The 25,891-nt window shown below is 36.7% G+C and overlaps 1 protein-coding gene across 1 annotated transcript; it reads right to left on the bottom strand.

Annotated features, from left to right (window-relative positions):
- Positions 1-880: 880 nt before the first annotated feature.
- tmem163a (transmembrane protein 163a) lies at positions 881-25,312 on the bottom strand. The gene is made up of 8 exons (XM_056754138.1): positions 24,975-25,312; positions 22,337-22,456; positions 9,362-9,405; positions 9,060-9,151; positions 8,159-8,255; positions 4,586-4,697; positions 3,744-3,885; positions 881-3,591 (listed from the first exon to the last, which is right to left on the bottom strand). The coding sequence occupies exons 1-8, from the start codon at positions 25,165-25,167 to the stop codon at positions 3,531-3,533; spliced, it is 861 nt and encodes a 286-aa protein (XP_056610116.1). The 5' UTR covers positions 25,168-25,312; the 3' UTR covers positions 881-3,530.
- Positions 25,313-25,891: the final 579 nt, after the last annotated feature.

The following is a 25,891-nucleotide window of genomic DNA, read 5'->3' as shown; positions in this document are numbered from 1 at the left end:
ATCAGTATTTTAACGCCCTTTGTTTTTTAAAGGTAGGTTTCTAATAATAATATAGGTATTACCCTATAGACTTCCCATACAACATATACAATATATTGTACAATATAGACTTCCCATTGTGAATATATGTGTGAGAGAAATAATAATGTGCTATGATTGTGTTTTTTGTGTTCAGAATTCACGTGTGAATCACAAATTAATCTTCTGTTCTCTGCCTCCTATTGACTTAATGGGGTATTACAGGCGCATTCTCTCAACCAACACCATAAAACTTTTCCTTAATTAAATGTGTGTGAAACAAACAAGTGCTTAATTACAAGTAGCGTAGATACGTTTTATTTTCCCTCTATTATTTATTACAAGTGAGATTTGCATTGTTGCTAAGACATGCTTTTCCCCGCAACTTTGTGGCGTTTGGCAATTTCATAATACATGTGTTTATTAAATTTTAATTTTGAGAGCATGTATTTTAGAAAAAGCTTGTTGTTACTTAGGTCAGTAAATTTAGTCAGTAAAACATTTTCTGAAGAACAAGCACTCCTTCTGAACTGTGAGCGTGTTAATGTTCCGCCATCTAGTGGCCAGAATGGATAAGTGCAGAACACCTGCTCTAAACAAATGGACAATACTTTAATAAATTATAAAATCTAATGATCTAACAAATGGTTATGGATGTTTTAATCACTTAGAATAGATAGTTAACATAAGTTTTTCCTTTGCCCTTTTGCTTAAAAATCGACATGATATTTCTATTAAAATATTTGACTAGAATTTGTTGTGCTATTTTGCCTTTTCTGTTAAGTGTAGTTATTTTATAATAAGCATTACACAACATAATATACAGCTGGAACATTACATACGATTTAGACACATTGTTTTTTTACAACCTTTAATGTTAAGCTATTCATCTTCCACATGTTCTACAGAAATATATATATCAGTATTACTACTGAAATAAATGTACATTCAGAATATTTATTTACATTCGGTTTATGTGCCAGACATGATTTGACATTAGAAATATTGTTGTGTCTGCATTTGCTTATGCATGCGTGTGCTCATGTGTCAGTATTTGTTTGGGTATCATTTTTGGGTGCGGGTTTTCTTTACATGCAAAGCATAGCAGTGAGTATTGCTTACGTTAATGCTAAGACTACAGTACAGCGTTAGAACAGACTTGTCTTTATGTCTGAACCAGCTTAATCAGGGTCTGGTGCTTTAGTAGTCTAACAGTTTCATCTTTGGAATCTAGACAGATCTGTGATTTTTACAATTGTAACAAATAAGCCAATGTTGCAATATTACTCATTGTGTGACCCTGATGATATTTATAGTAATGCAAAAGCAACTATTGCCACTAAGTCTATGACCATAGCACCATTCTCCAACATGTCAATTGATGGTACATTAGGACCTACTGTAACACATGCCTAAATATTTACGAAGCAGTACATTATTAAAACATAGGATCAGAATAATGCAAATGAGCAATAACAAACATCCTGCCTTACCTGGCAGTTGTGACCTGACATCTGAATATTACAGTATTAGTAGTACTTAATACCAAATTATGTAAACATAATACAGCATCCGGCACATTGACATACCAGTTACCACTGGTAGCTATACACATACACATATCTAAGTCAATACAGCACTCTACAGGATTGTGAAACACTGAATTTGAATAATATTCAAGCTGTCAATTGATACATACTGTAAATAGAATGAACAATATATTAAACCACACATGTGGCAATGGTATCATCTGAAAACCAAACCGATAATAAATAGTCTAAATGAAAACCAACAACCTTGTCCTGATGATGAAAACACAACAAATATAATATAAGTATTATTCTGATTTAAAGTTTCTCTCTTCAGATGAGATCACATTGAACAGTAAACATGAGGCTTTGGGAGGCTTTGCTGCAGTTATTTTTCGGCTCATGATTGTCGGTTTATATTGGTGTGATATATCAGTTTGCAGGAGGTGAGCTGTGAATTCGTCACAGTCATTTACATTCAGTTACACCGCTGTCCCACAAATATGAGACGGACGAAACTTATGCCAAAAATGTTTGTTTAAAAGTTAGTTCAAAATGTTATTTAAAAAAGGACAAACATGATTTCTGATATATTTCTGACATTCTCTGCAACATATATGATTGTGTGTGTGTGTTGCTGCAAGAACACATTTCCCACAGATGCCCAATTGCTTTCATCAGCACGTCGATATTTGTTTAACTCTAACAAAAATAAATGTACTGTACTTTTCAGGACACAATAATCAGTGACAAACTGTATATTGTACTAAACCATTAGATTAAAATGTTATATTTGTGCACTTAGTAACCAACAGGCTCCATTTCAAATAAATAAAGCTATAAATTCAATTTACAATTGCTGTTGTGCTATTTTTACAAGTAGATCACAAATGCTTATGACAACATTTGGGTTTATGCTTCAATCTCTGTGACTAAACAAATTAAAAGACAAAGTTTATTATATATTTCCAACTAGTACTGTTAAACAGAGAGATACTAAAATGTGCTTCATATTCACAATGATTTGTTCTATATTATGGAATGCACTGTCCCCTTCACAAGCCCAATATAATACACCAGTCATTCTTTCTCTGTCTTCAAGATTCTGTATCATTCATTGGTACATCAGATGATACTTCAGGCTGTTTATTACTTGGCACTAAGGAATATCTGACAAATGCAATAAATTAAACTGGCACACCAATGCATGCCAAGTAAATCACTGGTTCATCATAGCAAATTTGGCTGGTTATTCTCTTCCACTATCTGCACACACAACCCTGAACTGTGTCTGTGAGAAGTCTTGAACAAATGTTTGTGTCTACCTGCTGGCCAGTGCATGTGCTTTCTTTATTAAAATGAGTATTACGCTTGAAGTGCAGATCTCTGAAAGGTTATATACAATATTTTACAGTAAAATATAAACATACCTTACAGAGTGTGTATTTTATACCCATTCTGCATGGCAACAGCTCCAAAGATATGACGTAGGTTGGCTATTAACAGAAAGATATTAGTTTGACCACCAAAGGTGCATTATAAGTGGTTTCAGATGCAAATTAATATGATTTGTCATTATAGTTACCAACATTTACTCTATAAATTAAAATCAAAATACTAATTATAATGTGATTTCAAGGCCGTGGTAAAATGACACGAGAAATGCTGATCTCCCTTTGAAACCAGAACTTCCATCCAGGAGTACCGGTTTAGAGAATCTGGACAAACACTGATGGTCCCGCCGACTCTGTATATATATGTTGATTCATCTCCTCTTCACCCATAAGATCTTGTGCCGAGTGAAGAGGATCTCAGAAGCTGGTGGGTGTGATGACTCTAGTAGATGATGCTGAATTGGCTGCCAGCAGACATTATTCCTGGAGTATTTGGGTGTGATGAGAGAGAGGCAGGGCAGATGGAGATGGAGATGGAAGCCGCAGCATGGATGGATCCAAACTGTTGCTTTTTTCCTCTGACCCAACATTACTCAAAGCGCTCATAATTTCGAGTTTGTCTTACTCGTGGTACCATGTCAACCAACAGCCTGCAGAAATAACAAAGAGATGAGACTATGAAACATAGAGAATGACCAATGCTCTTTGACTAAGAAAACACTTTTTCTTCTGTCACTTTAGAGAAGTTAAAAACCTCATTATATTCTGTGTGCAAATAGATGATCTCATTGAATACACCTACTTGATCCCATAAGCTAGAATGACGAGTCCAATCAGGACCCCGATGGTTCCATCCAGATACCAAACATTTGGGTGATGTTTAAACACCTCGGCGCTTATAAGGATGGAAAAGCCCATGATGCCTCCGACCAAAGAATTAAAGCCTACAGAGAAAAATAAACATAATTAGATTTTCTGTTATATCAAATATAAAGTTCTGAGTGAAGTCTAAAAACCATACTTTCTAAATTAAAGACCTGAGAGTATAAGAAGCAACAAATCTGCACATCTCAATGCACAACAATCATCCGCATCTGAGAATGGTATTAGATACTTTATTATTGATTTGCAATAAATATTGGAAAAACATGATAATGTCTTTCTCAACACTTTTCATGTTTGTACTTTTTCCTAGACGAAATCCAATCACATGTGGTCACAGGAGACCAAATGTTAGAACGTATGTGAATTCCAGGTGTTAATGGAAATCTCTCTGCTGACCACTTGAGAGTGATTCCAGGAATGATAAGATGTGCAGTAATTTATTCAGAGGGGTTTTAACTCTCAGAGGAGATATTCACATTTTCCCTAGATCCCATTTGATAGAAGCAGTGATGTCGAATTACACAGACACATCTCACAAATTAAACTTTGTGGTCGAGTATATCGTAGACTAAATGCCTCTGAGATTTAAATAGAGGTACTAGGCTCCTTATATGGTGTGATTGTATACTGAGGTATATGACATCTAGTGACTCTTAGCTAATAATCTGAAATATCCATCACATCGTGACATGATGTGCTGATCATAAGACTTCTCTGTGTGTGTGTAGGTGTGTGTGTGCGTGAGTGTGTGTGTCATACCGTCAGTAATAAGGACTCTGCTGGTTAAAACCCTCCCCAGCATGAATTTAACAACAGCCAGAATAACACACGTGATGCCACTGACAATGGAAACACTAAACAGGAAGTCATCCTGACAGAGAGACAGACAAAAGAAAAGATCGAGTGATCACTAATTTGTTTCAAGAATCATGCACAAATACACTTATGTATTTAGGTAAAATTATCATTTCATCAAAACACCATTTTCCCAAATTTCAATTTTCTATTTGCATTACTTGCGAGAAAATGAAAACCGGAGAAGCAGGTCAAAATAAAAGAAAATATGTAATTTTTTAGACATCATACAATGCAAAGAAAACAAGTTCATTTTTAACCAATACAACACTTATATTTGTACATGTATTTAGGAATGTTCAAACAACAGTCTTCAGTCTTCATGTCTTGTCATCTAGTCAGTGTTTCACATTGCTGTTGAATGACTGAATCACTCTTGAGGTTTGAGTTTATTGAAATACAACAAACATTGAACTGAATGGCCACAATTTACCTACATCTAGAAATGCTGATTAAATTTTAATCAGAATTTTTTTTATATTTACACATATCTATATCTATATATATATATATTTAGCAGAACATTTCAGAGACCAATTCAGTTTTTCTGAATTGGTATATAATAAATTATCATTATTGTTTCATTTTGTGACATTTCTCCCAAATTCCAAAGAAATATTTGCATTTATTTACAGACTTAAATTTGCTGATTTGAAATCCGACCAAAACATATATAATACAAAAGTGTTTTCAGAACACTGCCAAAAAAAGTGTATTTTCATGATTAAACAGCACAATACTAATATTTATACATGTGATTTGGATCAGTTCAAAAATAATTACAGTATGTATTGGATTAAGCACAATTTTCTTCACAACTTTCATGTGTCTTTGCATTCTTTTACATTGCTGTTCGGTGACATTATGTTAATCCCGAGGTTTGTATCCGTTACCTGTAGAAAATAAAGCTTTAGTTCTTCCATGAAGACTCTAATGCTACGTTACCCATTACCTTTAGTTCTAGCATATCATAATCCAACACTTGGAGTATATAAGATCTGTGCTTACTCAACATGTGCTTTCACAGATACTGAGCCCAACATACAATCCCCCCTCCCCCCTACCACCAGGTCGGTCCCTGTCCATATATCCCGGGGGTAAGCTCCGCCCCTGCCTTCATCTTCAGGCAAGAATGGAAGAATCTACGACTCTCTGGATTCAAGCTACAGACTATGCCAAACTAAATATTCATTTTGTTTCATAAGCTGGTCAGCTGTTAAATAAATATCATGGCAATGTCATCTTGCCTCCTGAGTCTTTCTGGCAAAAATGCTAATTAAGGCAAATCTAGAGTGATCTCTTAATATTTCTTAATATAGCTCAATGGAGGAACTATATGAAAGAAAATACCAAAGAAATACAAAATGTTAAAAAACCTACAGTTAATATAAATGCTCAGAACATTATAAACACATTAATTAAAGTTGGTTTTGATTCTGCTGCTTTCCATCTTTTCTCCAATCTAAAAGTGTCTTGCTCTCCACCCACACATAGCCTATCCAGAACAACTTCTCCAATATTTCTAATAAGCCAGTCTGTTCAGAGCTGACAGACAAGGAACGTGTTTAAGTCTTTCATCTCTTAAGCTGTACAGCGGCCAGCTGAGACTGCCAATTTAGTGGAGTTGGATCACACAGCTATTCAATAAAGACATGTCAGAGATTCACTGTGTCTTCAGTGAAAGGTTCTGAAATGGAGAGTAAGGTGATTAAATGAAAGGAGTAATGAATGAGAGGAAAAACTGCAGGCCAAATAAATGGAAAAAATAGAGGCTATTAAAGATGACGGAAGCCAATTTCTGAATCATATATCCAAGAGCAACAGGGCAGGATGGAGGAAATAGAGGGATACGGCCAGCACAAATCCATCATTAAATCAGCTCCTGTGGGGTTTCATTAGCGCTTACGGCGCACAAAATGAGCTAGAGGTAAAATATGAAAAGAATCCATTTATTAAAAAGACAATGTCTGAGTTGACCTTTCATTCATCAAACCCACCACATTATTAAGAGGATGAGTCATCTGTGAAGCACAGTTCATATTTTACTCGGCTCTACTTCTCAACAAAAAGGTGAAATTTATTTACTGTGTTGAATGATACAAAATTGCAAGGACAAATAACGAGGAATGTATGTTTTGCCATAGACATAAAACAGATCAGTAAACATCAGATTTCAATACCATCACAACCTCTGAAATAAATCTGCAGCAGTTCACTGGTAAGCATCCAGTTTTTCTGAGTAATTAACAGATGATGATTGAACACATAACTGTTAAATATGAATGGTGGAAATCCACATCTAGTGACTAGTGTGTTTTCAATACTACGTATATCTGTTTTATCTTTCTTACTGGCTATACACTGACTGCAGAAAAATTAATCTTAATAGCTCATAAATGTCATGATTTGTCATTATTGTTTGTCTGTTTTTATTTACTTACATGTTCCAAATCTGTATGACACTCAAGGGTGAGTTTTAAAGAATTATACTGTTGTACTTTATCCAATTACAATGAATGTGGAAACGTCAATCCCCATGAATGATAATTGCATTGAAAAGACTTGGTAAAAGTATTAATTTGGCAAAGAAGTCATTAATATTGTATGAGTTTGGACAAATACATGTAAATCATGCCAGATTTTTCCTTTTTGGGTAAAATATCTATAGATATGTATACGGAGATGCCACATTCAACTTGTTCAACGCATCTGCCAACCGACAGTTTGTGTTTTATATGCATCAATTCAATATCACAGTTTTTTAAACAACGGTAATTGAATAATTTCATCTTGTTGTATTGTATTAGTTTTACAATCTTAACCCTACACTCTTCAAGGGATAGATCACTCAAAAATGAAAAGTCTGTCATCATTTACTCACCCTCAGATTGTTCCAAACCTGTATACATTTATTTTTGTTTTGCTAAACAAAAAGGAAGATATTTGGAAGAATGTCAGTTACCAAACAGATCTCATCCCCCATTAACTCCAGTAGTATTTGTGAGTAAATGATGACAGAATTTTAACTATCACTTTTAAAAGGAGTTTTTTGCAGGGATGCCATAAAAAAACATTCATAGTTCCCCAAAGAACCAAATCTTAAATAGAACCATTTTTATAATCTAAACAACATTCCTTCCACCACAAAGGATCTTATTCAAACAAAATGTTTTTTCGGATGTTAAAGTTTCTTTATATAATGTAACCATTCAGGAAAAAATAGTTCTTCTATGAAACACCATTTTTGTTAAGAGTGTATAATGGTCTACACAACAGCACATTTGATATTCATATATGTGTATAAATGATCATCTTATATGTTAATAAAGAAGATTTGACAGGTCCAATGTGCTGAATGACTTGCATATACCAACTATAGAAACCGCTACAGAGGAATGTACATAAAGTATCTTTGTATAGATCACTATGGAATTATTGCTTTACTATTACATGTAACACCCATTTGGACCAACTCACCACTTCAGGAAGAAGCTCGGTAGCAAGATCATGGATGGCCTTCCCCAAAATACACAAAGAGGACAAGATGAAAATCACTCCGAGGATCACACAGGCTCTGTGAATAAAGAAAAAGCTCATGTTGATAAATATGAGTTCATCCTGTTTCAGATTACTAAAGGTCTAAATATATTACTACAACTATATAAGAATGGTTTTATAAATGATGTATTAAACCTTCTACCTGCTTTGTAAAGATCAGTCAAACACTGAACACCATGAACTAAATTGATTTACAAATGCTTTGTTTATATTCTCCATGCATGACAAGCATATACCTACAAAGACCTTCGCTTCATCTTCAGTATTGCTCTATTAATCTTCCTTTCTGACACATCGACCCGAAAAATGAGATTCACAAGCCCCCTCACAGAGAGAGGATGAAACCGGCCGCAGAGGCCTTTATCAATGTAATGCCTTTTGAATTGAAACAGTCAAGGTGAAAGCCAGAAACAAGGCTGATATTTGATCACTCAATAAACCTGATAAATGACACAAGCATCTTCAAAATGACAAATGTTTTACAGAATTTCTGGGAGAATTTAGCCGACAATGCTAAGATTAGTAGCCAGCTAGGAGTGTCAAATGACAGACCTTATAGAAATAAATATTTTTAAGCTCAGATTCATGAAGGAGTGTTTCTCTAATCAGAAAATATTGAATATTTAATTCTTAACTAGAGAAATGTTTCTGAGAACAGTTTTCACAATTATTATTGTTGACTTAAAATGTATTGTTTTTTATTCATCCATTATAATATTATAATAGGCCTTTTGACATTGTTTATCAGTGATTGACTACCGATTTTCTTATATGTGTTGTGCCCTACATGTAGCAGACAGTTTGTGTTTTGTTTACTTACAAGTGTTCTCTGTGGGCAGAGTGCACAGCTGCAGCGTTGCTATAGCGCCACAGCACTATAATGGAGGAAAGAACATCTAACGTCGCATCAAACTGCAAAACATCAGCGAGTCATTAGTGATGCAGAAATGATAATTATCATAACTGTTTAATGATTCTAAGTGTTGCCTTAAGGAAAACTAAACAATATAAACAAACACAAAGATAAACACAAATACTTTAACAAAGAAATAAAAATATAATAATAATAACAGTAAATGTTCTTATTCTGTATGCAGCTCTTCATCTCTTGTTTCAACTTACAGCAAATCCAAAAGCTGATGCACTGTGTCTCATGAACGAAACAGCTGGGGGGAACAAAACAACAGAGAAGAGTAAGAGGACGAGATGCAGCTATATTTATATATTAAACCACAAGGCACAGAGACCTCGCAGAGCAGCGCTTTAGCTTTGACTAATGTAAAACACCTTCTATTCACTGGGGAAACATCATGAGATTTTTTTACATTTTGACATTACATTATTTTATTTCAACTTGATCTGATCAATAACAATTATTTTGTTGGTGTAACGTAATGTAGTAAGGTTGATTCAGTCATATTTATGATATTCTTGATATACATAAGAACATATTAAAACAATTTTTAAAGTCAGAAGAACCATGGTACCACCACATTTTTGTAAGGGATACAAAAATTCAATGCTGAACAAGTTGAGGATGTAAACTTTGCTGGAAAACTTCTAAACATCTTAAAGACCATTTAAATCAGAGACAGTCAATGAAGGGCAACACACAATGCTTTTCAAAAAGTTGATTTTGGGTTTTTTCAAAAAGCCTAGAAAATTGTAGCCCAAACGTATGGAGTCACAGGTCAAGATTTAAAATGTAATTGTTTCCTCCAAGAAAACTGCCCACAAATATTTATATTAATATTAGAATCGAAAAAGTCTGTCCAACGTGTTCCACCAGAAGGGGTTTAACAAAGCTTTCAGACTGTATAGAAAGCTTTCCACTTTACAAAGCGTGATCCTGCATTTGATGAGCTCTATTCGGTCGAGTACACTCACCGTTCTATTGATCTCTAACTTTAAAGACAGACTCAACCACCGTGTGTCATAGCAACAGAAGGGCAAGACACTGCATGATATCTACCACTGGCCTTGAAGCCAAACAATCATTTTGTTCTGGATTTGTTGTAAGGAAAGTTGAGTATTTTGTGTTTTGTTTTCAATAGGAAAAACTAGATGAACGATACAATACAGGCTCAGGGCATAACAGCTGGTCAGGGTTCTGCTTAGAGGTCTTCAATTCTATACATGAAAGTAAATAGTGACCAAGTCTGTCAGTGGCCATCGTTTTGTGTACCGAGAAAATAAAATCATACTTTTCGACAATATGAGATAGTAAATGATAATATTTTCATTTTTGTCAATGTAGCATGCAGTGATTTGTTATTTTCTGCTGATGTAGATGTACAAAGAATAAAATGCAGAGTTATTTCAACCCATTGTTGGGTAAAATAAGTGGGCTACAGTACAAACCCAACCGCTGGTTCAAATTAACCTGGGAAATATCCATATTTCAACCAACTAAAGAAAAACACCCAACCACAGGTTAATTTAACGGTTGTGTTCATCCGTATTTTACCCAACCATAAGTTAAAACAAAACAACATCTTATTAAGACTGTAGTGGAAATTGGACATTGGATGATAATAATGGAAGTGGATCATGATTTCTGATCATCAACCAGCCCTGACTTGATGATGTTTAAAATGTGCAACGGAGAAAACAGCAACAGAGATACATAAACTGTCAAAACAGACACGGAACTGTTTCTGTTTGCGTTTAATGAGACAAAACTCTTTGTTAGTTGTTTGCTAACAAGACATGACAGGCAAAGAATGAGAGAAAGAGCCGATGATCATGATTGATAATCTTATTTTTTTTTGTAATGATTATGAATTTTATTATTAACACTAATAATTTCTACTTTTTATCTTTTCTGTTTTTAATTTTCTGTATGTGTGTGAGTTGAGTTGATTTGTTTATTGTATGCAAAGACACGTCTGGCACATCTTTTCTGATTCAAACCACGGTGTTTCTCATTCATTTTCTCAGGAGGTGGGTCTCATGTGAATGGTCTGTGTGCTTTATTCAGTGAGTTTAATTAGACAACATCTGTCCTTTCTACCATTTCTACATTAAACCAGGAAACTGGTAAAGTAGCATTTAATGGCACAAAAAGACACTACAGAATGGAACTCTCATTTTCGAATCCTCTTCGCACAGAGAGTCTCTCTGTAAAGAATGAGAAAAGATGGGAGAAACCCTCTCCCTCTCTGTGCTTTGGACTGATAATGGCCACCGCTCTTGTATTCAACATTCTAATCCCCGTCTCAGAGGAGCTGAGCTGACTGAGGTTGTCGCTCTCTAGTAAGACTGTGTGTGATATGAATTTCAATGGAGGACAGAGACGACGGGGAAATAAAAATGAGGATTTCCGGGCTGTTCCCTAATAATTTCAGAAAGTTCAGAATTGCTTGCTTGTTTTGAATGATCATCTTTCTTCTTCTCATTTTTCACTTTGTGTTGAGTAATGTCATGATTCATTTTTAATGACTGGTTGTGCATTTTGTTTTGAAAGGAAAGAATCCGCCATTCATATTTCTGACTGTGGAAATATATTTCAAACTCATCCGATGTTTACAGATTCTGGTGTTGATGTAATCTAGTTGCAATCAATGCCAGCAGCGGCACAGAAAGTGATGCTTTAAAAAAGTCAATAGGCTTATGACAAAATCAATATTTGAAGCATTCTTAAAAGCTGAGCCAGGATAGTGACGCTGGGACTTAATACAGCACCGGGTGAATAATCAACATTAACCTCAGAAGAACGAATCAAATCAAGTGTTTGTTTGTTGTGGAAAAGAATGAAATTAACAACTGTGATGCAAACCGAATGCTAATTTCTCAATCCCACACAGGAGCAACATGAGGGACACTGACTACCAAAACAATGATCTTCCTCAGTTCTGCGGCATTACGTTGTGTTTAATAATTCACAAATCTGTGCTGGGCCATTTGCCACATGCAGAGTGGAGTTTTCTGCACTCTCACTCCCAGCGCTGCTAACCGATGCTGACGTCAAATTTGGGAGATTTGATTCGAGAAAGTGCAGAGGCTCAGGTTTCATATGAAATATGAGCATCATATGCGGGCCCCTACAAGGGCGCTGATGTCATTTGCTCTGTGGGTGGGATGAGAGAAATAAAAAATCACAAAGACTTGAACTCGATTTCTAAAAAACTCACCCAAATATGCTTCCATTCTTACGGATGAACTACAGAGACCCCAACCTTATTATAATCGACATAGAACTACATTTTACATGAATCCCAGAGGAATACAGCATTTACAAATAACTCACAGTAGTAGCTAGACAATCCGGAAAGAAGTAGGTGCCCTTCAGAGCATCCACACAGTAGGATGTAAATCACACCACTACTGGTATCAATAGTACAGGTAAATACTGCTAAGATCTTTTGTCCGTTCAGTCAATGAGAGCTGGTTGTTCCGGCCCCAGCCCAGTCAAGAAAGACAAAGGTTCAATGGTATATAAAAGAGGCAAATAAACAGACGAATGTAGTGTACCAGGGACTTATTGACCGTGTGTGTGTTTAATCAGATAAGTGTGCAGTGCTGGAGAAAGAAAGAAGTTGATGTGCATATACACACAGTAATTTACACACTAGACTCGTGAATTAGCTGCCTTGCACATTCACACACAAAAGATTCCCTATGTTTCATGTCCTTTGCAAACGAAATGTATAACAATAATTTGGCTTTTATTTGCTTTTAATTCCAATTAGACAATTTTCATATTCAATTTTAGTCTTCTTTAAATGGATAGCCTATTTTCATATATCGTCGCTGTCCTTCTGATACCCTCTGGTGTCCAACACTGTACTATTTAAGTGATTAAATACTGTGTTTTCAAGCACTTTTTAATACTTTTTGTTGGATATTTGCAAGACCCATTGACAAACAGAAAAGGTGACAAAAAAATATTTATGGAAAAACAATATGGACCAGGTTTCGGGAAGACAGCAGCGATATATTGCATGACCATTCTTTCGTTTTCTGACACCATATCTTGTGCATTTAAAGAAAATTAAAGTGTACATACATAAATAATAACATAATGTAAATTAGTAGATGATTTGAAGTGATAGTTCACCCAAAAATGAAAATTCTGTTATTATTTACTAACCCTTTTGTCATTTTAACAGCCAAACACATCACAGCGATGGCGCCCATTCACTTGCATTGGTTTTGTGAATGGGTGCTGGCGCTGTTTGGTTACCAACATTCTTCAAAATGACTTCTTTGTGTTCTTTGGAAGAAAGAATGTCATACATGTTTGAAATGCTGGAGGCTGAGTTAATAATGACAGATTTTTTTCATTTTTGGGAGAACTATCCCTTGAAACAATATTAGGTTAGAGATGAATCCATGTTATAACAAATATTAAAGGAATAGTTCTCCCACAAATGACAATTCCTTCATCTTTTACTCAGCCTCTCATCAGTCCAAACCTGTAAGACTTTCTTTCTTGTGCAGAACACAAAAGAAGATTTTTAAAGCATGTTGGCCAAACAACATAGGTCCCCATTGACTTCCATTCTATGGACGAAAACAGAGACATTTCTCAACATATCTTTTTTTGTGTTCCACAGACGAAAGTGGCACATGCAGGTTTTGAACAACCCAATAGTGAACATTTGATGACAGAATTTTTATTTTTGGGTGCACTATCCCTTTAAAGAAAGATGTCTCACAGCATTATTCACAAAATTGAGGAATTCCTTCGAGGGAGGCCAACATGCTCCATCCACACGACCCGCCCACCTCCACACCCTCAGCGTCTCAGTGGAATCCAGGTTCCATAGCTCTAATCTAGGTTGATTTATTGAGGTCACACTCACAGAGCATGCAGCTCACGTCTGAGCTCAGCTTCCAGGAGCCCCCTGAGACCAGAGACTCCCAGCCAACATGGCCGGTCGAGCAGATTTGACTGCTGTTGTTCTGTTAACAGGAAGTGCACTGCACCTGCTTTCTGCAGCAGAATGTTACCACATTTATACTGATATACGCTTCGGTGTGTGCCAGCATGACAGGATTTCTGTAGCAGTCTAATGGTTGTGTGTGTGTGTTTCCGGGCATTTAGATGTAATGTGGTGCGTGAAGCATATGACAGTGGTTGGCAGGCCTTTAGAAACACCTGATCAGAGTTCACTCGCATGTAAACTTTTTGACAGACGGCACAACTTGATGAGTTCTGAAGAAGTGAAAAGAATAATCTATGAACTATCATAAGAACAAAATGAAGATCAAATATTGTTTTCAATTCTTATCAGCAGAATTTAAAGTGATAGTTTACCCAAAAAATAAAATTATGCCATCATTTACTCACCCTCTTGTCATTTCAAACTTAGTGTAACTTTCTTTCTACCGCAGAACACAAAAGAAGATATTAGAATGTTGGTAACTGGCACTATTGACTTGCATTGGTATTGTGTCTATACAATAGGTGCCGGGGCTGTTCCGTCACCAACTTTCTTAAAGAGTACATAACATGAGATCGTGAAAAGGACATTTCATGCAGTGTGTCATGTTGCCGTGTTTGAAAGTAATCAGTCTGCCAAGTTTTAAATCCGAAGGTGAATGAATAACAAAGTTATTTGGCTTGGAAAAATGAATTAGACTCTGAATCACAAAAAAAGTTGTTCCTAGTCCGATTCGTGAACCGCAGCGGATTTACGCCACTACATATAGTCCCTGCTTACATTTTGTTAGGAATCCCCGCAAAAACATCACTCTTCTCCCCCAAACACTGTAGCTTGTGACCCTTGTTCGTGGTTGACCAATTACAGCAGACTAGACCATCTGACCAACCACATCAGAATAGGCTGGCGGAAAGGAGGAGAATAGACAGATGAATCACGGAACTAATCATTTGAGAGTCAGTCAAGAAGAATAACTGCCTATTAATACGAAAAAAAAATGTTTTTACACCTTTCTATTTCTTTGTAGATAAACATGCTGTTGGACACTTTATAAACAAAAGTAGGACCTTAAAAAATCCCTAGTTATGTACTCTTAAGAATATCTTCTTTTGTGTTCTGCAGAAAAAAAGTCTCACAGTTTTGAGTGACAAGAGGGTGAGTAAATGATGACATCATTTTCTTTTTTTTGGTGAACTATCCATGTAAGCTTGTGGGTCTAATACACACAATAAACAAACGTATCTCACGTCTTGTAAAATGAAATTTCACTGTTATCTGACTATATAGATTCTCAGACATATTTACCTGTATTTCTACCCCCAGAATTCCCTATTCAGTTCAAAAAGTCTCATATACTGCCTTGGCAGGCAAGGCGTTCTGATATACTCTTTAATATAAAAAAAAAAACGTTTAAGTTCAAAGATTCAGATGAGATGCAACAAAAAAGAACCCAATATAATTTTGTCCACACTGGACGTGATGCAACACGACAAATAGTTTGTTCTTAATGGGTGTCGTGCCATGTTGCGTTGCTCGTGTCAGGTGTAGACAGGGTTTTATACCACCCCACAGTACATTTTAGAACTTTTTCGCTGTACGGCCCCCTTTGTGTAGGTTGTATCGCTGTGTGCCTCCCTCCCCCAAATAACGACTTATGCTCTTAAAGGGGTCATATGACAAGGCTAAGCAAAGCTTAAGCTTGCTTTTAGATGTAAGCAAAACAACTCTCTGTCTGTGCTTGGGTTCTCTGCCTGTGCACTTCATGACATGGAGAGAGCCGATCAGAGGAGCAGCTGTTCACAATTTGAATAATCATGTGAAATAGACTGCAATGTCCTGCTCTTGATTTTGTTTAATTTGTATATAGTTCACCAAAGACGCAAACATCCTTCAACATCAATCTGATCTTTGTAAAGTGCTTTGGCCGGTGATAATTCAGTACCATGGACAGCAGCAGCCCACTAGGTGATTTCAATGGCCTAGGTGCACGAGGCCGCCATATTAGATTTCCGATCAGAGTGTGGGCAGGCTTATTTCCGTCGTATACCACTGATTTGAGTGTGTTTTTAGATAAAAAGAAGAAACAGGTTGAATCAGCAATATGACAGAAAATTCTCTGTACATTTCTGAGTACCTTGTTAAGCCAACACAACTTGACATCACAGCAATACGGCTGATGATGTTTTATACCAGTCAGTGCAACTCCCCGCGTTGCTCCCCATATCGCCATCTTTTTTAAGCAAAACAACAATAAACTCGTGTTCACTGCTCACACTGCAAGTAGATCATTTTAACTGTTTGTTTTAACTCACTGTTACAAGTTCTGTATCAGACGGATGGAATACTCATTGTCAGACTGCACCAGCATCACTTACAGGTGAGGCATCAATCGTGTCGTGTTCTTTGTGATGAGTTTCCGTGATTTGCGTCTTTGTCGAGTCGTTCATACTGTGAAAGAGTATTGATACAGTCATGATCAGGTGCCGTTTGTATTTCATTCATTGCCAGACCGTGATAGCTCCTGGTGTGGAGAGAGTGTAGAGGTCTACATCGAAAGAGGAAATAAATGAGTTTTATGCTTTTCTTAGTCCCCCAACTGTGCAATACACAGGGTGGCTTATGTATACATGACTTGTATAAATGGATATTGGTTAACCACACGAGCATGAACTATAGAATAAACGGGGAGAGAATGAAAATGTTTCTATTATATCGAGTTGTGGTGGCTTAACGAGGTACTCAGCAATGTAAAGAGGTTTTTTTATATATTACTGATGTGTCAGATTCTCATTTTTATCTAAAGGACTCCCAAAAATCCTACTTTTCCCATACAGTGTAACACTACCTGAAATAAGCCTGCCCACACTCACTGATCGGAAAGCTAATCTGATGGCTTCGTACAACTAGCCCATACTGTACCTCTCTTCTGACTTTATGAGATGAACTGTTCACCTAAAATGAAAATTTTGTCTTCATTTACTCACCATCAAGTTGTTCCAAATCTGAATAAATTGCTTTGTTTTGCCAATGGTGGCCAAGAACTGTTTGGTTACAAGCATTCTTCCAAATATCTTTCTCAGTGTTCATCAAAAAAAAGGTTTTTGAACAACTTAAGGGTGAATAAATAAGATTTTGAAAGGAAACACTTTGAGGGGAGTGAACGATCTTTTTAACTAGAAGAATATCAAGCAAGGAATATTTGTGCCAGTTAAAGCTCTGTGAAAGAAGGAACAATGAGTGTTAAAAGGATACAATTAGTTTTGCCTTGAAAAAAAGTCCATGCCTGTTCAGTGAACTGTATATTTCTTCTGCAATAACAGTGGATTTGTCCAATTGCTTTTTTGCATCCAAGATTGTAAGATATTGGACTGCAGCGAAACTGACTTTGGAAAGGAAGTAATAATAAACATACTCTGAGAAATTTTTACTAGTGTTTTAAAGCATGATGAATAACTTATGCTGGATTCACACCAAATGCAAACAATCGCGTTCCACGCTCTTTGTCACGCAAAAAAACTATTCCCGCGTTAGTCAGGCGATCAGACAAACATTTTCAACCATCATGGAACACAAGATTGACGCGGGTTCGCGGCTTATGTATGTAATTTACGTGTGCAAAACGCTTAATATGCATTTGGTGTGAACCCGCTATAGGTCTCTCCTGCACTACCGGTATTCCCAAATTTTAGAATAATCCTTAAAAAGTTTAAAGTTATCCACGGCTACCACAGTGTCCTCTTAGAGCTATTTCTATACAGTATTTAAGAATGATTGAGAGGTATTTCATAAACACCAGCAACACGGCTGCTACTGGACGCTGGTTCAATTATCACAGAACATTTTTGTAGTGCCTAAGTGTCACTCAACACAAAGGCCTAACGTGTTTAGACAGGTTTCTAATGGAGCAAAACGGCAGACGTCTCGAGTGCTCTGCTCAGGTTACAGGACTGGCAGAATTCGTGCTCATTAAGCAAACCCTTACACGATGCTCTAAAACGGTCTTAAAAAGGGACAGTGATGTGAAATGCTCATGTATTAACATTTTAGCAAAAACTAAGACCAAACAACACAAGTTCTTCATTATTTTGATGACAAGATGAAGAAGACGCCTGTATGTGTGACTAATGCTAGCACTGTCACTAGCCTTCTTGGCATATTTTAGCAATGCTTTAGTAATGAATTGAATGGTCAAAATTCATGTTATTATTCGAGACACTTGCAAACAATGTATCTGTGATGAATGATTCTGGTTCTCCTGACATCGGAATGCTTGGTTGAACATCATTTAATATTTCTGTCAGTAAAGACAGCAGGGAATAATGCAAGATTGCAGTGAATTTATCTCTGTCTTTTGGCACCGTGTGTGTGTGCATAATCCATTAAACTTTGAAAATAATAGCTTGTATGGCAAGTCCGAATGACATTGATAAAGACAGTCTTGGTGTAAAGATACAGCTCAACTCAAGCAAGACAAAACAACCTCTAAGTGAAGGCACCCTAATGGGCAATATTAGATTTCACATGCACTAGTTTCATAACCTCTAATGAACAGTGACCAGTGCTGCATACATCTGGAGATTATCCAGGTTTTAGCTGGCTAAATGTCAGTAAAATGAATTAATACTAAATGTGGATCCGCTGTTAATCCCATTTGTATGGTAGAATTGAAGTATTTGAAGTGATATCAAATAGGAGACAGACACTGATATGTGACTGCACAAACAAAATAAATAAACTGAATGATCATTTCCAGTTGTCACTTTTAGAATTTTTTTAAGCCCAAGTATAGGTTTACATCTGAAGGGTTTATTCAATATTAAAATGGAAGCATATAGTTGTTAAGAACACCCAAGACCATTCAAACATTCAACGTAGCGTTTCCCTAGATTTTGTAATGTATAGATTGAAATGTATTTTTATTCTCTTATCAATAGCCATGGAATGCAGCTACTGTAAAATGATAATGGTGACATTGTAACAAGTATAATAATTTGCATAAAAGCAAACATTCTAAAATTTTTAATGTTTCTCATAGAAACTGAATTAATGAAGAAACTTCCCAGAAAGATACTTGAACAGACTGATTTGTATGTCAAGTTAATGTGTTGTAATGAACATCCAAATTATATCTAGAAGACAACTTAACCAGATGGGAGGACACATTTTTAAAACCTATTTTGAAAGAGATTTTCCCCCAAAATTAAAGTTCTTATATAATTTACTCACCCTGTCATGACAAACCTTTATGACTTCGTTTTTTTACACGGCACAAATTATTTTGAAATGGTTGGTAACCAAACAACATTGTTCCCCATTGAGAAAGAAAATATCATAACGGTTTTGACTGACATGAGTGTGAATAAAAGATAATAGATTTTTTTATTTTGGGGTGAACTTTTGATTTATGGGTTGTTTTAAAAAGCTTTTAAATGGATGGTTCACCCAATAGTCATATCTCTGTCATCCTTTACTCAACCTCAGATTGTTCTTAACCGGTAGACATTTCTTCGTTCTGCTAAACACTAAGAAAGATATTAGGAAAAATGTAAGTAACCAAACAGATCTCATCCCCCATTGACTCCGTTTTAATTTTCCCTATAGTAGTAAATGGGGGACGAGATCTGTTTGGTTACTGACATTCTTCCAAATATCCTTCTCTGTGTTCTGCAGAACAAAGACATGCATACTGGTTTGGAACAACCCGAAAGTGAGAAAATGATGATAGAATTTTCAATTTTGGGGAACTATTCCTTTAATAACAGTTGTCTATAAAGTTGCTTGACAATACTAATAGTTTCCCAAAACCACAGACTAGTTTATTTTAGAAACATTTACCCAAGTTACAACATTCACACTTCACGAGTTTGGGAAATAGTATTTTGCGTGGTGTCCGGGGAGAGGGCTCTGAGCTCTGTATTTTTGCCTGAACCCAGCGTACACCCCCCTGTCCGACCCCAGCGTACTTCCCCCTGTCCAGGTAGGGGGCTTACACTGATTGGACAGATAATGTAATGGCTGATGACGTATTGGTTGGATAAATTATTTGTGTGCGCTCCTTCTGAACTTTGTTAATAAAACAATATTTCCTAAATTATTTTTGCCTTATTCTCCCCAAATCAAAATATTTCGAACAGCAGCAAAAAGAGATTTGGAGTTAAACAACTTGGTTTGTTCTGTAACAGAAAAATGACTTCAATAAAGAGAAACGTACAGCCAGTACAGGAAGCACATCTGCTGCTACATCACAGGCCTCTATTGTGAAATCACGGCTGGTTCCGGACATCTTATGACAATGACTGATGAAACCAGAGATAAAAACTGCTGATGGATGCATTACAGTTGTTAAAAAGATATGCTTGTAAAATGTAATTGGGTGGAACTAATAGGACAGGTTTGATGAGTAAATCTTGCTTAACACTCACATAACATTTATCTTGAGGGAATAAAGCGGGCTGTCTCATTTCTTTGACAACCCAAACGTTTTAAATGACACCAGATTTAATACCATCCGACCAAAGCAACTGTGCATATATAAACCTGCACACCTAAATTAAATTATTCTGTAAATTATTGTTGCTGAAAGCTCAAGTAAAATAAAACGTCTCAACAGGACAATTTGACACACAATCCCAAACAGTGCATTTGACAGTGACATCTTGTGGCTTTTGGACACATCTGTGAAGTCTATGAGCCTGTTAAGAATCCCATATGTCATTTTAGGATCCAGGATGGTGTTTACCCTTATTATGGTTGCTATGCACACTTGATGTGCCCTGTTTGACCCTTGATGGCTCTGAACGCATCACAAATTAAAGGAATGTGTATACTAAATATGAAACAGCATACCCAGAACCTTGGCATTGTGAGCACCATGTTTGACCAGTTTCAAAGAAAAAAGCCAAAATCGAAATATTCTGATAAGCATTAGACACATAAGCAAGAGAGTTCACTTTTCATAATGTAACTCAATAAATATCTACGACTGCCAAATAAGACTTACTGGCAAAAGGCAGATTTTAATATATTCTCTTAACAAACAGTCATTGTCCTTGTAAGTATATCATATGATTTCTTTCCTAATTTTGCTTGACAAACTGAAAAATAGATCCATTCAGTTCTAGTCACAGACAGACAGAAAACAGAGCTTCTTTTTTCCGTCTTAAGAATCCAAAAACAGTCACAAGGCAGAAGACCGTATACTATATTTCCTCCTGGAAGTGTGATGTTGCAGTATTCAGTCACACTTGAGCAGAAGAAGGGTGACGTGCCACATCATCGACTGTCACACAACACAGAAATGTCAGCCATTCCACTTTAGCATGAGACAGTCAAGACTTCCTGTGGCCAGTGCCACAGGCATTGTGTTAATGAGTTTAGGAATTATTGTTAACGTGATAGATGTCCAACACACAGTCAGATACCTTTTCAAAAAGTTGTGATCAGTCACTGTCTGTTTGGAATTGGCCAACTTTAACTTCTTCTTAAGTGTAATGTTATAAAAATAAGATCATAAATAGACAAGACGTAATCATATGCTTGTTAGGGGTTGTGCTATATTTGTGTGTGACTTTTAATAGCAGCAGATGTGCTGGTGTCTTAAACTAACACCAGCACAAAAAAGCATAAGTCACCTGCCAGACTGCTAAAAAAACCTCAAAATTCGAAGGCATCTTTTTTTGCTTTCTTTGCCTAAAAAATCTATTATGAATATAATAGATGAGTTTCATATCATTACAGGAACACATTTCAAACGCTAGCATAAGGCAGTAAAAGCAGCAAATGTTGATTGCCAGCTGACCGCTTTGGCTGATTCAAGCCTAAACCTGCTTTATGTGCCACAAATATCCCGAAGTCTGGCAGTGCCTGCTCAACTAGCTGTCCATACTGATGGTTACCAATGCCAGTTCCTGCCAAATCTGTTTTATGTTCGCAGAATTTCCTGAACTGCCAATACTAGCCTTGCATAGCCAAACCTGCAACCAAATGGCATACGGTCTGGTCCACAACGCAGCTTATTCCTGCCCAAAAATGCCATCTTAAACAGGAACAGCCCGATGCAACATTGTTGTTAAAGTCAACCAATTAAATTGAAACTTGGAAGTATTTTATAGTTTTAGGTGTAATATGCATCACATGGTATGAAACAGACTGCACTTGCTCAATCTAGCTAAGTCTGCCGCAGCCAGGAGGAGCATCGCCATGAACTTACTGAAGGCTGCCACAGCCAGGATGATCGTCACCACTATGGAGATCCAGGACACCCATAGAGCTTTCTTCCTGTAACTCTGCGCTTCATGAGGCTTCAGGCGCATACTGCTCTCCAAGAGACCTGCCAAAAGAGTAAATAAAACACTGTTTAAAGACTATCACACAATTAAATCAACTGAACTATTGGAACAAACAACAGGGGCTGGTTATTAACTCACTGGGCCATAACAAGCATTGAGCCTGTGGCATTGAGAGAGATATTAATAAGCTTTATGTCAGAGGCAAAGAGGAAGAGAAATGAATGTGCACTTTTAAATGGGTAATAATTCTGGTTTTAATTAGCTGAGCAAAATGATTCAAGGTTTAATTGTGTCTGGTTATGAGCCAGGTGCAAAACTGACTTTTGGCGCTTTAGTGATGCAGACCGTTGCATTGCCACTTTTAAATATTTTGTTGATGCAGAAATGATCTTTAGCTCAAGCAACTTTATACATGATTTCTATTTGCATAATTTGAAATGAATGCAAAGCATGCACTGACCTATAACCCGGCACCACTGGACTGCTGGTTCCAATTATGACAATATTACTGCCAGACAATATGACTATGTCCTTTAAAACAGTGTCTTACATATTGTGTCTTACAGATAAATCCTACACCACAGGTCACAAATTTAGTCAGACTATGTGAGACTACATGAACTGTTGGTCCACAGAAGCCATATAACCTGTTGATTGTCTATTGTATAGTATACAAGCAATGATCACATTGCTCAAATATGCCTGTGTAATTTGTTTGCTAGTAATTTAAGCTATGTCATTGTGACAGTGGGTGGTTCTGTATGTATCCCACACATACACGCGCCATAGTCCAGACTGATCTGTCAGCCCGTGGCAGTCACATGCTGAGGGTTATGAGCACAGAGTCGATACACGGTCAGTGTGATTATAAAAGCTGAAAAACATGAGCCGGTGAATGTGGCCTCTTTTCCACACACATGATCTATTTCCTTAGTCAGAACGGAGAGCATGTGTTGCATTCAAATGCAACCCATATGTTCCGATTTCTAACCCAAGATCCATATGCATGCTTGCTCAATTTGCACTTTCACATAAAAATGCAACCGTTAAGGACATCAAAGGAGCCGAAACCTAAAGGTCTTGCCACACTAATCATGTGAAAGGAGAACATCCACATGACCAAGCATTTTTACAGCGATTAATAGGGCATGCATGAAAGAGAGGGAAAAGTTCTTCTCAGGGGCTTAAAGGGACATCAGATCAATGATTTTTATTCACGTTGTGGGAAATCTGTCAGCAAAAGAATACAATTTCAGCATGTACATATATATTATGTATGATCTCTTATAGATGTATATCTCAATTTAATGAATGAATGTAAAGAGCTGTTTTTAATCCATTTTTATCTTGAAAAGTCCTTTTTATATTGGTGCAAAGGCAAAAGGCAACAAATAAAATAATCTTGATAGGTCTTAATAAATAGACTGTAAAAAAATAAGTAGTACAACATCTTTAACCCCTTGTTGCTGGGGATTTGTAATTCAGTTTTGTGGTATTCTAACACACTCACATATTCTCCAGAAGACCAGTGGTGATTTGAAGGGTCTTATGAATTATTCAATGCCTCAAACTGATTGCACAATGGTGCTGTTGCATACAGCAATGCTTAGATCTTTCAGGTGAAGAGATGAAAACGTGGAAGTGCTGATCTGAGATCACACTTCTGAATAGCGGCTCTTACTGAGCTCCGGTGCAAACCTTGCACAGGTTCGTATGCATATCCTGCACATGAAACCTTTAACAGCATGTTTACAGATTTTTTAATGGACTTCTGGGGCTGTATTGCAGAAACGTTATTGAATCCTATAGTAGCCATGGTGATTTCAATGAAGAACCCATTTAGACCATTGAACTTGTCTTATCTTAGAACTTAAATGAGCAATTTCTGCAACATATGGTATGGCCCCTGAACTATGTCACCTGAAGGTTCTAACATTTCAAATGGATTCATAGCTCATAACTTTTCAAACAAAATAACAGAAGGCTATACACACGGTCACAACATCACAAAACAGCAAAGCTTTATGAGGTAAGTTTCTAAGAAAAAGTTTCAAATAGAGGGACCAATATGTACAAAATAATGCATGCGATTCGAGACAGTGTTCACAAAAACAACAAACATGAAAGTTGTCAAAAGTGTCAAAAAGATTCAATGCGACGCGCAGACAGGAGGATACAGAACAGGACGTGACGAAACTGAATAACAGAAGCGGTTCCAATGAAAAACATACACCAACAGAATAAGAATATTTCACTTAATGTAACACTGTTAAAATTCACTTAAAGGCTATTGATGCTGCCTAAACCCCAAAATGACGTATAGTCTCAAATGTGCTCTTAAACTTATGATGTGAACTGAGGGTGTAGTGCTCACCTGAATTATTAATAGATCTCAGGGCGTCTGCGTGCTCCATTGGACCGCAAACCTCGCATTGCTTATTTACATCACACCCAAAATAATTGACTTTCAATGAATGTGACCATTTGGGAAAAAAAATGCTAAAACGAGCCCTAAAGAGTAAAAAGTGGTGTGTTTGTGTTAAAGAGATTGAGTTTTACCTTGACCTGACTCAACGGTGTCTGTGATATTCATCTCCTTGTCCCGGTCCATATTGAAAAGATCGCCCTGACTCCCTCTCTTGGGTAGGTTCGGATCCTGGGCAGCGGCGCATTGTCCGTTTTGCACAGCCGTCGGATCCACGATAGTCGGGTTGGGAATCGGGAAAGGATCTGAAGTAATAATTTCTGTCATGTTTGTTTGTTCGCTTGTTTTTTTTTTTAAATCAGATTTAAATGAATGATCTCACGTCGAAGTGCGAAGCGCAGCCATCCAGTGGCAGCATTAAAAGGAGCGGAGCAGAGATGCGGAGATAAATGCAATCTGCCCAGCATCAGCAACGGACCTCCACCCCACCCTCCCACCGAAAACAACTCCAATCCGAGCGCTAGAACTGCAGCAACCCAATTAAACATGTTGTGTCACTCTAGTTTCCCCCCATATTTCCACTTTTGCTTACAATCGTTGATCCAAAGACTATAAATGATTTCTTCCTTCAGATCGACTTGAATTTGAGAAATATTTGTCATGTGGTTTCTACATGATCTGTATGATCTAAAGTCAGACAATTGTTTTTTTTCAGATTCGCTTAATAGGACTGGGTGTTATAGTAAATAAACTTTAGTCAATCGTATAGATCTGTCTCTTTCAACTTGTTATTTTTCGATAAATAAGATTGATTCAATTAAATCATAAAATTTTTGCCAGAATTGTTAATTCCTTCATTAGATCAAATCTTTACGATAGCTGTCAGATGAGGACTCTGATATCCAGTGCTGCTTTTTTTATTAAAAATAAATACAGTAGGCCTACATCGTACTTTAGTTGTGTCTGTGGTAATAAACGTTTTAACAAAGTAGGATTAACTGTAGGATAACAACGAGAAGTCTGCCCTGACATAAATGATCCTGTGATGTAC

Source organism: Triplophysa dalaica, chromosome 8 (assembly GCF_015846415.1).
Source record: "Triplophysa dalaica isolate WHDGS20190420 chromosome 8, ASM1584641v1, whole genome shotgun sequence".
Lineage (NCBI taxonomy): Eukaryota > Metazoa > Chordata > Actinopteri > Cypriniformes > Nemacheilidae > Triplophysa > Triplophysa dalaica.
This window is presented reverse-complemented; position numbering and strand designations above follow the sequence as displayed.